This window comes from Haliotis cracherodii, unplaced genomic scaffold, assembly GCF_022045235.1.
Source record: "Haliotis cracherodii isolate W230 unplaced genomic scaffold, xgHalCrac1.p SCAF_10, whole genome shotgun sequence".
Taxonomy (NCBI): Eukaryota; Metazoa; Mollusca; class Gastropoda; order Lepetellida; family Haliotidae; genus Haliotis; species Haliotis cracherodii.
Genome location: NW_027266265.1, coordinates 55,131,701 through 55,145,409, shown reverse-complemented (window position 1 = coordinate 55,145,409; position 13,709 = coordinate 55,131,701). Strand labels below are relative to the sequence as shown.

Here is a 13,709-nt window from a genome sequence, read left to right as displayed (position 1 = left end):
TAACTGGAATACTGTTAAAAGCGGCGTTAAACCCAACTCACTCACTACTAGTCGTCTCAGTCGCTGCAATTCGCTGTGCAGAGTTGCGATCATCGGGCGTGCTGGAAACCTTTGCTCGACTGTTCGAATCCCAGATTTACCCTGCCAGTTAAAGATATTAAGATTATACTTCGGACCCGTGAAGATCCGGGGTAGAATAGGTCTTCAGGAACCCATGCTTGTCGTAAAAGGCGACTATGCTTGTCGCAAAAGGCGACTAACGGGATCGGGTGGTCAGGCTTGTTGATGCATGTCATCGATCCCAATTGCGTGGATCGATGCTCATGGTGTCAGTCACTGGATTGTCTGGTCCAGACTTGATTATTTACAGACCGCCGTCATATAGCTGGAATATTGCAGAGTGCTGAGTGCGGCGTTAAACAACAAACAAACAAAGTTTATACTTCCATCATCGAACTGGTTTCGAACAATTTAGAACTGGTATTTCTGTCAGTTAAATTTAAACTGCAATAACTGCATAAATATTAAACATTCTACTGTTACCATTATTGCTTTTTCATTTCCGCGTGAAGACACATTCCAATACACCATTAACATACCCATATGAAAGACACATTCCAATACACCATTAACAAACCCATATGAAGACACAGATTCACTGAACATACATTGTATACACATCGGGCGTTAATATGTTGTCGCGTAATTATATCAACCATGACAAACAGTGCATTGTTTACGCCAACCTTGCCATTGGGCCCCTACACAGTCTGCGTTCGTTATCAGTCAAGTACCGACCATCTACAGCGGTAGGTACAAGCTTGATTGTGCAATCACCAATCAACACCACACACCTTCGGGTCATTAAAGCGTGATTGTGTAGCGTTACATTGTTACAGTTACAAAGAGTTTTTCATACTCCCGTCGTTCTCAAATGAACACGAACGGCACACCTGACAGACCAAGCAGAACATCAGCCCAGTCTCGTTTGTCAACAAGCTCGACTTGTTGACCATGACGTAATATAATTGAGGTCAACATGCAGTTCACAAATAACGCACACACTACTAGAATATGACATTCGGTAATTAACAAATATTTGTGTGCATTATGGAAAAGTATTGTATGAAGGTGTTTGATATCCATGTTAGAATATAGAATTGTAAAAAAAACAGTCACATATCAATCATGGTTAAAAAGGACATTTCTTCAATCTTCAGTGTAGTCACGGACCTATATAATCCCATGGTATAGTTTACATGCAAATCCGATTTTAATCGTAATGTCAGAATCCCGAGTATATTCAAATATCTCTCTCCCATGTTTAACTATCGTACTAAGACCGATTATCATGATTGTGTACATAGACCATACCAATATGATGGTAAGACCCTTAAGCCTTTGTAAGCATACCTGCACTCAGACAATCCGATATTCCATCAGCTGCTTTACTTACCTGCCGAAAGTAGGTCACGCCGATGGGAGGGATTCGTAATGCACATTTCATCTAAATCCTCCTCCCCGATGTGATGTAGGTCTGTCTCCCGATCGTAACCCTTGTGAAGAAAGCTGGATATATATCCTTGTAATCCGATCGATTGGAGAAATATATCCACACCCCGAGACATCGCTACTTCATTCTCGTTCATGATTGATTATAATCGTCCTAATGTGTTCTTAGCCGGTTTGATGCATCTGTTGCACTACTGAGGATAACCGTTAATACCTGAACTTATTTACAACATGTCCCTGGTCGCTTTCAAGGGACAACAAAGCAGGGCAAACAATCAACATTCCATTGGTCGAGAGCCAAGGGACGCGTCGCTCGTTGCTAGGAAACAGCCAATCACCGCCTGACACTCGCACTGGGGTATAAATTGACTTATGCTATTGTGGAAAATCCTGTCTAAAATTAGACCCAGCGTGCGAGTAATCGGGTTATTAATAGCACACCGACAACGTGGACTGTCACGTGATGTTCTCTTGCTATATTTAGAGGAACCACGTGACTTTTGAGGGATTCCACGACAGCAAGATGGCGTCTTCACAGGCAAGCGAACGAAGAGTTGCACTTATCACCGGCATTACAGGCCAGGTATGTAACAAAACTTTAAAACAAAAGAATATTTTAATTGAAGTCATATATATATATATATATAAACAACTATATATCTAACGAGTGAAACACAATTTTGATAAGATTCGAAGTTGCATACAATGATTGCTACACATGCAGGTGCGTGTTGAAACCAGAACAGCCTATCCCACAAAATGAATGAAGCTTCAAAGAAACGTTCGCGAGGGTGAACAGTCAGGTTAATAAACCACATGTCAGACTGCTAAAACATTTCTCTTGAAATGATATGATGAGATAAGTTGTATATCAGTTTACAGTTGGTAATCTTTTCTAGAGGTAAAACCACTGAGAAGCTAAGAAAGTGATGCAAGCATTAGTGAGAACGCCAAGTATGGTTATGAATGACATCTTCTTTATTATTTCACATGATATATGTAGTCACGTGATATATTGTTTAATGTTTGTTTGTTTGTTTGTTGTTTAACGCCGCACTCAGCAATATTCCAGCTATATGACGGTGGTCTGTAAATAATCGAGTCTGGACCAGACAATCCAGTGATTGACACCATGAGCATCGATCCACGCAATTGGGATCGATGACATGCATCAACCAAGTCAATGAGCCTGACCAACCGATCCCGTTAGTCGCCTCTTACGACAAGCATAGTCGCCTTTTACGGCAAGCATGGGTTGCTGAAGACCTATTCTACCCTTGATCTTCATGGGCCTTTTGTTTAATGACAAAAAATCGTTTTAACTCCATGGTTACACTACATGTTACTAATGTTCTTTCTGACTATGCATGTATTACTTCTGACTTTCACATGTTTGAATACAGATAAAACTTCAGTCAACATCAGTGTTCGCATGACCAGATCGTTTTACAGTTACCAATATGTCCCAGTCAGACATTTTGTACTAGTATCTCTTGAGACCTAGAGCGGGTACCCGGGTAGGGTCGGGAATAGGGGTATGGGTACCCAGGTAGTAAATTTGGACTTGTCACAGTCCTAGTGACTACTGATAAAGAAGTTCCCATCTTGATCTGTAAAGTTTCTTATCAAACTTTTAATTTCCAATGATAATCTTCTTAAGTTAACAGTGAATGGAATAGTCTCACAGAGAGATGACAAAAACCTTAATGTTTGTGTGATGCAGTGTATGAGTTAGTGATGAAAGATTCTTTGGATTATCTCGTTGCCAAGAACATAGAACATTTCCTTCCTAACATTCACCACAACATGTGATCTGTTTCTAGCGTCCCAGGTAATTACTAATTAAGCCTTTCATCGCTTCTCTGGTGACTTATGAGGATTATTGTCTGTCAATTATTCTTTCAACACATGTTCAAGTTAGGCTCACAAGACTGTTCATCTCGTTATGGGCGAGATGGTGTTGTTTTAAGTAATGTGTTTGCCGACAAATGAAACAAGATTACAATTAGTGTCCACTATTTCCCAGGATTAGGGATGGTAATTCACCAGGAGACAAACACATCTTTTGTAGCTAAATCTGTCTCCAAATGTTTTGTCAATGGTTCATTACTGTTCGTATTGTACTAAAGAAGTGACTGGCTCAATGAGGGCCGTCTGAAACTGATCAGATGAACTGAGCTTTGAAGTTCGACATAATAACCTTACTCATTCATCAGTAATTGGTGGCTGATATTTCTTAATTTGTTAAACAATAAATTCTAATATTGACTTTTTTTCTTAACATTCTTAATGTGTTTATGTGTAATCAAATGGTGGAAACATCACACCTATTGTGTGGCACTGTTTGATGTTAATTGTATTTGTTTCAGTTTATAACAGTACAGATATATCACAAGTGGGATTTGTTTTTTCTCAGTAGTGATGTTTTAAATGAATACTTTGATCATCTGTATATGGATCTTTGTTACATGTGCTATGTTTCAACATCCACTTTAATGATTAAGGGTGACATATGTTATCGAGCTTCATAAATATATTCTAATCAATTTCAGCACAATGTGTATTTGTTCACCAGTTGTTTTTTAGGCTGCATGCATAAATATTCCAGCTGATGCTGTTCCTTTTCCGACAGGACCTGACACACCAGTGGTTGATAGCATGAACAACCAGTGTTTGATTTTATTGATATGTAGCGGCCTTTACTGCCGATTGGCCAAAGCCTAGGCGCCAAGGCCTACTTTAGGACATCATGAGCTCATTTTTTGTTGAAATAGAAGAGAAAATTATGTGAACTGTATGACAGATGTGAATGGGACTTTTGGTACCTTGATCGAATGTGTATCTCTAGAATATCCTGGACTTCAGAGGACCAGCAATGCCAGCATTCACAAATTCTAAAAGATTGTACTGTGTCGACTCCATCATTCTTGATTACCTCAATGGAGATGTGACAAATTTCAATCATCGACATGGAAACATGCATATTGTATCATCATGTTTTCGCTAAGTTTCATATTTTGTCTGTTGAAATACATCCTTGAAACCACCATATTATTATTGTCTAGATTTTAACTTATGAGTCTTTCTTTCTTGCCAACAAATTTTTCAATCCTTAAAATCAGATGTTTTCCTCTGATATGATACAGCTCTGCTTAAAGATCTGAGAACACCTTTATAAAAGGTTGCACCAGGTGAACTTTCCATTCTACCATTGAGAGTCGAGGCTTGTAAACTCTCAAGTGAGTGAATCATTCAGACAAGCATTTCTAATTTCTGCATCATAAAAATGAATTTGTGGAGTTTCAAATGCAAATATGCAGTGCCACCCCATACTTTGTTGTGGATATTTTATACACCCAGTTGTTTCAAAGCCCATGGCATCTATGCTCATAACAGAGTGCGATCGAGCATATATTTGTGTTCTGTGGTGATTTTCTTTCGGTTATATTGAAATTTCCAAATCTAGATTGTAAGGAAAAGAAGCTGAATTGTTTTAGAAAGCTGACTTCTGATTGGTTCAAGAACCTGCACATTTCGAGAGATGTAGCAGTCAAGGGTCACTCGGTGATCACCTGACTCACTCTGCTATGGAGGTGTAATAAGATCTCCACGCATCAAATCAGATTTGAAAACGATCGTCTGTCTGTGGTTGAAAAATATTATATTTTATCTTTCAGTGGAAGATATTTAACCTTGCCCAAGTTAAAGAATGCTCATCCCCTACCCCACCTTTTTTCTTTACAATAAATAAATATACCCGTGAAGATCCAGGGTAGAATAGGTCTTCAGCAACCCATGCTTGTCGTAAAGGCAACTAATGGGATCGATTGGTCAGGCTCGCTGACTTGGCTGACGCATGTCATTGATCCCAATTATGTGGGTCGATGCTCATGATGTTAATCACTGGATTGTCTGGTCCAGACGCGATTATTTACAGACTGCCATCATATAGCTGGAATATTGCCGAGTGTGGCATTAAACAACAAACAAATAAACATTGAATGCTGTTTTATAGATGTGTGTTAACCAGGCACTTCTCATGGGCCTAACACCTTTGCTCGTAATATGCCAACATTAAACAATGCTACGTTAAACAACAAACCATCAATAAATAAATAAGTTAAATGAAATAAAAAATCCTTAAATCCTACTATCCTTTGGAGAACACTTGACACACTAACCTAGGCTGGTGACATGTTGTATTCCCATCAATTTTTGAATTTTCTACTGAACACTGACTCAGTAGTGTGACAGCTTGATCAGAATTTCATAAGAGGATGTCATGCTGTAGCCAGTGGTGAGTGTGTCAGCTCTCACATAAAATCTGATGGAGTAACTGTAGGCTAATAACTGTAACTGTCATATCTAACCTCCTATTATCCTGGGGGGCACGGGTGGCCCAGTCGTCTAAGGCGCCGTGATTAACTGTGCAGAGTTGCGTCCCTTGGGCACGCCAGGAACCTATGATTGTGGGTTCGAATCTCGGTTCGCCCTGATTATGTTTCTAGGTTTGTCTGCACCATACCCGTGCTCGTGAGTTTCACCGGAGTGGTAAACGTCTGAGACCTGCATCACTTCGGGCTTTCCTCCCACATTAAGCTGACACGCCGCGATATAACTGGAATACTGTAAAAAGCGGTGTTGAACCCAACTCACTCACTCCTATTAGCCTGACTCCATATGATATTGATCTGATGTTTTTCTCATATTTGAACTAATTTGTCGCACAAAATAAGCATATTTGACTGTACTACCTTGTTACTACCTAGGACCATGTGATGTACAAGGTTTTATGATAATAAAAGTCACAAAAACTATGTCCATAATCATAAGACAAGGATGACAATGTCAATCTTTTATTGTTCTTTTGACCAACAGCCCCATACAACACATGCAGTTACTTATAAACTACTGTATGATATACACGTGCGCTTATCTAGAACAATTTATACACAAATTTCACAAGCATAAATATAGTTTTCTTTTTTTTCTTTTTGTTTTCTTTTTGCTTTATACATTTTATTTCACCTTTTCCCTATTACATGAGGAGAATGGCCATCCAGGGCAATGGTCACCCTCACATTCTGAAGACAATGTATGTATACATTTGGGAAAAATTAAATACAAGTATTTGAAATGGTGCCAAGGTGATTTTTAGGAGATATAACAAAACATACACACTGTCAAGCATTCAAAATATTATTCAAACACTGATCCTGGCAAGAAACAAATATGAGAAAGAGATACACATTTTATTGCTGTTCTGCTTTTTCAAACAATATGTGATAAAAGATCCATGATTTATAAAATGTTGCTACATTACCATAGTTTTCTTTTTATTATATAAACAAATGGATCTTATATCATGACAAATAATAATATTTGGAGAAAAGCATGAAGAGTGTATTGGGAGAGTGCAAGATTACATTTAATGCAAAAAATATTGTTAATGTGTACAGTACATAACCTTTCCTAAGCCTCTGAATAAGTAAGGATAAGATTTATGGATGAACTTCTTTATTACAATTAAGAGCGACGTTTCGGTGTAGGTTCTTACACCGTTATCAAGCAAGTAATATACAGGGTATGGTTGACAAGTATATATACAGGTAGGAAGCAGTGTTTATACAGTGGAGTGGATATCAGATGTAGTTCTCCACTCCAGTACAACTACATCTGATATCCATTATATGACGCCCGTATTCGATGTAATAAGCGCCCACAGCGATATTTGCTAATATATTGGCTAGTGAACAATCCCAATTAGCACCCCTTCCGATTGAGCAATGTACACAAGACTTATTTATTCATGTATAATATACACTCATGTTTTTATGCATCCTTAATTATGGGCAATTAAATTCGGGAAAAATATGTCGTATATTAACATTTCAGGCTGTCAGCATAAACCACGAAATTTACGATCTTTCACCTCTGTTTTTTCACCAATATAATATTCATAATAATATTCTAATAAGCGCCCTATTTCTAATTTTGAGAGCACCCTGGGTGCTTATTACATCGAATACGGTATATGAAAAGTGCAATGACATGCAGGGTTTTGTGCTAAAAATATGAAAATCAGTCAGGCAGAGGAATACCGTCATGGATGACTTTGCTGTTACTCAGTGATCATGTTCTTCATGTCCAGGGGCGGTCGGGTAGCCTAGTGGTTAAAGCGTTCGCTCGTCATGCCGAAGACCCGGGTTCGATTCCCGACATGGATACAATGTGTAAAGCCCATTTCTGCCCCCATTTCTGGTGTCCCCTGCCGTGATATTGCTGGAATATTGCTAAAAGCGGCGTAAAACCATACTCACTCACTCACTCACTCACTCACTCACTCACTCACTCTTCATGTCCATGCTAAATCACACTGAAAGAAGTTGATATGCACTCATTGGTGACCATTGGCCATTACTTGTGAGTTGATGCAGGTGTAGACGTATCATGCCTGCACGTCATGATATACAATATTGATTCAGGTTATGATGCCACTATATCCTGAGATAAGTGCAGCTGTTGTAACAGTGTAGCTAACTGTTTGACTGTATTGGGCCCCCAACATTTCTCATTAATTCTCAACCTGCCAAATTTCCAGCACTCTTTAATCTGCTACATATACTGGATTTGTTCCGACATGAGAGAGGGTGGTTTCAAATATTAAACGCTTTAGTAAACAAGGCACAAATGAACCAATATATCACACATTCTTTCCTGATTATTATTAAAACGTATTCTGACATGTTCAAAGGTGCAGAGGTTAAGGACAAAGGGTATATACAATTTGGAAATTTTCTTGAACTTATTGGAATTATTTGATTGAATGAGGAATGCGTTTCATGTTAGGCACTGGTCTAAATCATTAAATTTGTACTGACTGATATATAATCACATCTCTGTTACTAATTTACCAGGTGGCCCAGTCGTTAGAGGCGCCAAAGTTTGCTGGTATGAGTTGCATCCCTTAGGCATGCCAGGAACCTATGATCGTGGGTTCAAATCCTTGTAGCTCTGATTATTCGATGCACAAAATGATGATGTAAGTGTATAAAGATGTAGTTGTACCATCCTGCGGTGTCAGAAATTGGCACAAGACCAGTACCCCCTGCCTAATTGCCCAATAGTTAAGGTATCATGAGGAAAAGTAGAAATTTCCCATTTGTATGGGTTTTGCTACACATTAATTATTATAACAGCATTAGAAATTGTCACTAGTCCTATAGTCCTCGTCAAACTGCCCAATAGTTAAGAAATCCAAATAACTAGTAAAAATTTGCAATTTTTTAAGGGTTTTGCTATTATGTTATCATTATAAGGACTAGTTGACTAAAACTGTTAATTTGTTACTTCTCCTGCATTACTCCTTAATGCATTCAATGCTTACATTACGACAACTAGAAGGACAGCGCAACTGCTGGGTGAAAAAATAAAGTTGTTGTTCTGAAGTCCCTTTACTGACTTTCGCCACTGTCCTGTGACCTTGATGACACCTAAGGTCATCTTCTTCACATCACTGCTTGTCGCACTACAGCAAGGACGTAGCCCAGCTGAGCTCTCCTTTTGGATTGATTTAGACCTTCAGTTTTCATCTACAATCCTAAAATTGATCTGCGATGGATGATGTATTCTTTTCATATTACTATCATGGTTAACAATTATTATAAGATAACTTAGTATAAATGTTAACCATGATTTATACTAAGTTATCTTATAATAATTAGATCTACATCAAGTGCTTTTATGAGTTATCATGGTGTAATATTTATACACCATTTCATATAATTATAGTTTAGCAAGTAATAATTATCATCAGGTAAAATGCATATATAAAATATCAGTAGTTTCAGTTATAGCTTTTTAGATGGTTGCTAGCCTAAGGTATCAAGATCCCATCTAAAAAGCTATAACTGAAACTACTGATATTTTATATATGCATTTTACCTGATGATAATTATTACTTGCTAAACTATAATTATATGAAATGGTGTATAAATATTACACCATGATAACTCATAAAAGCACTTGATGTAGATCTAATTATTATAAGATAACTTAGTATAAATGTTAACCATGATATTACTTTCACCATGCTGTGCAGTTTTATGTGAATTAATTAGGTAGGCGTAAAAAGAATGTTTTTTTTCCCGTCACATGTTTTTTGTTCGCCGCCAGTTTGAATTGTGTTACAATTGTTTGCCTGCGAAGGTTAGCAAATTGTTTACATTCTCAGCTACGTGTGTATAACATCTTCTTGTGTTCTTAAATACTACTAGCTTTGGCAGAACAGTGAGTTGAGTATATATAAATTATTGTATACACTTTCAACTCGTTAAAAATATGTTTGCTGATAGATTAATATCAATTCTACGTCTTTCTTCCAGTCCCTCTTCATCAACAATTCTTTAATTGCGTAACTTGTGTTTGCGCGTTGTGCAAATTGTTGTGGAAAAAATCTTACAAGATTATCTTCCACGTTGCTTGGTTTGCAGGCAGATGTGCTCGCCAAAATCTAAATGTAAATAGCTTTGGTTTACATTGATTTGCGTATATAAAAATATTGAATACACTTTCAACTCTTATTTTTGCCGATAAATTATTGTTCAATTCTGTGACATTCTTCCAGTACCGTCTCATCAACAAAGGTTTAATTGCATAACTTTTGCTAGAGCGTTGTACTAATTGTTGTGGAAAAAATCTTACAAGATTATATCATCCACGTTGTTTAGTTTGCAGGCAGATGTGCTTGCCAAACTCTAAATGTAAATAGCCGCCTGACACATCAAGATCTGTTAAATCTGCTACGCCGGCAACAGGACCAGCGTCTCAAGACGCTTTGATGGGGGTAGCACAGTCGCAAGCCATGGTCCAGTCAATACCAATGAGCTTTGTGTCTCACTTACATGACTACTACCCAAGCGCCTCTATCATGCAGGCTATGCATGATCAGCTTAGTGCTGTCCCAACATATCCAGCGCAGCAGATGTATGTTCAGGCGTCAACATTGTTCCCGTATGCGAAATGGACAATGGCCCAAGTGCTTCTACAATGATCCAGTCATCACCGATGAGCCCTGTCTCATAGACCTGCGCAGACTCGGTTACGCAACCGACACATGATACATCACTGGGCAGTGCTGGTACGCCAGCGCATACGGGAACATCGGCACATGACTCCGTATTCAGGCGGGTCATCAAAACCTGCTGATAGAGGAAGCACTAAGCACCGGAGCAGATCACTGGCATAGCGCAAAACCCCGTGTTGTAGCAGATGATGCCCTCCCCTGGTAATGGGGTAAATAAGAGCGACACCACAAGGTCATTGGAGAAAGACTTCTCCAAACTTACATTTGCTCCGTCATTTAAGCCACCAACATCGTCAATGTTTGTGGTGGATCAGGATCTATTGGAGGATAACCCTATCTGATTAGATCACTTCCAAACTATGGTGATTTTCCTACAGTGTCAGATTGAACACAGGAAAATTCATCGTGAGGCTGCCCTGGTGGAGATTACCATCACACCAAGACTTAAAGATGTTTTCCAACTGGGACTCTGATTTCAAGGGCAGACAGCTATGTCAACCTTGGTCATCTACTCCCCTGTTCAATGAACAGATCGCAGACACGAACGCCAAGTTCCCAAAATGCTTGGAATGACACTGTGCTCAAGACTCGAGAGCACGTCTCTTTTAGTCTACCCAAGCGGGCTGGCAGGTCAGGCCATTATAAGCCTAGACGCATGTCTCTCAAGGAAGACCAGTATTCCCGAAGTGAGAAAGGGCGTGGCAAAGGCAAGTCTCAGGGACGATTACATACTCATCATACTATATCAGGGTTTCCGATATATACGTAGATACATCAACACATTTGATTCTTGATCAGCCTCGACTATCTATCCTAACCGCAGACTCCTCAGGTCCAGTTCAATGGGGCTCACTACCAATTGGTAGTGTTCCCATTTGGCATTTCAGTGACCCTATGGCTATTTACAGGAGTAATGAAGCCAATAACTGCATATCTACACTTGACGAACACTTGGTTCGAGTCTACTGTCTCATCAACGCATGCCAACGTTAGTTCATCACTGGGAATTCACCAGACGGCTACTATATCTTTTTAATTCGGATGGATAATCGACGAGACAAAGTTGGAGTTATCTCCTTATCGGCTTCAGTTCATAGGATACCTGTTCCAGACAGACCAGGATCTCCTATCAGTACCGGGGGACAGATGGCACAAGATTCTACGCCTCATGTCATCTGCTCTACACCAACCACAGCACTCTTCGCCAAGGGTTGCTAGGGTTACTCACCTTGGCACAGGACTTAACTAGCATTGGCCGCTTACAATTGCGCCCAATTCATCATTTCCTGAACCCTCACATCAGGATCCGCTCATTTGGTGGAGTTGAATGTCTTAGGAGGAGTTTCTTTATTCGGGTTATCCCCGATTATACACCTGTTCGTGGATGCCTCCCTTCAAGGGAGGGGTGCTCACTTGCAAAACCAGACAAGCTCATGGCTATGGTTCGGTGCTCAGTGAAAGTGGCACATAAACTACTTGGAGTTGGAGGCTTTAATTCTGGCCATATCATATTGGCAGAATCAACTACAGTCAGCCCAACTCGCAATATCCACAGACAACAGCACTGTGGTGTGGTCAGGGAGCAACGCACTCCCACTCTCTACTTCAACAGACATTCAGATTTATCCATCTAGTGGATCGGCTGCAACTACAGTTCATGGTTCAGCACATCCCCGGATGTCGAAACATTCTGGCCGATGCTATATTGCGTCCAGACAGGGTGGCCCCAACCGAGTGGAAACTTCACACAAAAGCATTCCAGTTACTGCTTCAAAAGTTCAGGCAACCAAACATCAACTTCGTTGCTTCTTGCCTAGACCACCAACTCATGACGTATGTCTCCCTGCTACTGGATCCCCAGGCTTGGGCGGTGGACGCGTTCAGTATCCCTTGTGAAGGGCTAAAAGCATACGCTTTACTGCTTTACAGTTTTACTTCCCAAGATTATACAAGGGATCAACGAGACAAGGTATCTTGCTGTCACTTTGGTCGCGCCCTGGTGACCGGCAAGAGGGTGGTTCATCGAGCTCAGAAAAATCTAGCAAAAGACGATCCACTACCTCTCCCACAGTGGTCCAACCCACTTATCCACCCTAAGAGCAAAATTGCCTCACCCAATGTCTGCACGCATGGTTCGTCTTTAAAAAGTGTTTAAGTGTGAAGGGTAATTACAGCACAGGCAACAAAGCTATAGTTTTAGTTCATCGTTCCTCTCCCAGAGGACTATACTATACGATGACAAGTGGGGATCATTTGAGACTTTTTGCAAGGCAAAAGCCTATCAATGACATTGAGTGCATTAAATCTACTTTTTATTTGTTTTGTTTTATGAAAACATGGTATATGCTTGAGTGCTTGGTAAGGCACAAATCAACTAAAGGACTACCCATCACTTTATTAACTTACAGAAAGCAAATTTTAAATATCATGTCTGTTCTTTTCTTCACCTATCTGACGACAAATTTTGACAGAAAAATGTCATTTAACCAAAAAATAAAAAAATGGCCTAAAAAATTTAAAAATTGAACAAAGTATGGAAAAGGTCTAGCCTGTGTAGAAAGTCCCTACATTGTCCCAGGAGGCGTGACAGGTTCACAGCACATAGTGATGGACACTGCACTGTTTACTAACAGTTGACAAGAGGCACGAAGGAGTGGGTATTGATTACATGAATTAAATATGTCATTAATTACTGTGCTGTAATGGAAAGAGGATGAGTGACCGGACATTGTTGGGATGCAAAGGATCCTGCTATTAAATGCAAGCTGCAGTATTTTTGTCCACAAGAGTGTTAAAATAAACATGATACTAAGTGTACCAGCACATTTAGGATCATCCTCCTGAAATACGTGCCTGTTTTTGTTGGACACTCAATGATGCCAAAGTAATTGTGATCAACTATTTCATCAATCTCATTAAAATCAGATCTTGGTTCTCGCAACCTCTAAACATAGATCTGAGAACATGCCATTATGGGTCACATCAGACTCAGAACAACCTTTCATCTGACCAATCAGAGTGTTGCTACCAAATTGGGAAAGTTACAGTTGGAATGTGTTTTCAAATCAGGGTTAACACGGTGTATTCCGATCGACAGTAATGGGCTGTGTGA

The 13,709-nt window shown here is 39.6% G+C and overlaps 2 protein-coding genes across 4 annotated transcripts in view; one reads left to right on the top strand and one right to left on the bottom strand.

Annotated features, from left to right (window-relative positions):
- Positions 1–1,735, bottom strand: part of LOC139452632 (ankyrin repeat and SAM domain-containing protein 1A-like) — a 9,584-nt gene extending 7,849 nt beyond the window's left edge. Inside the window, exon 1 of the mRNA XM_071234173.1 lies at positions 1,457–1,735. Within this exon, the coding sequence (XP_071090274.1) occupies positions 1,457–1,649 (193 nt within the window). The 5' untranslated portion in view covers positions 1,650–1,735. The remainder of the gene's footprint in view (positions 1–1,456) is intronic.
- A 282-nt stretch (positions 1,736–2,017) lies between these two features.
- The window catches only part of LOC139454536 (GDP-mannose 4,6 dehydratase-like), a 79,957-nt gene continuing 68,265 nt past the window's right edge, over positions 2,018–13,709 (top strand). For all 3 annotated transcript variants that reach the window (XM_071236316.1, XM_071236315.1, XM_071236314.1), the window contains exon 1: positions 2,018–2,095. In XM_071236316.1, coding sequence (XP_071092417.1) covers positions 2,036–2,095 — 60 coding nt within the window. In that variant the 5' untranslated portion in view covers positions 2,018–2,035. The remainder of the gene's footprint in view (positions 2,096–13,709) is intronic.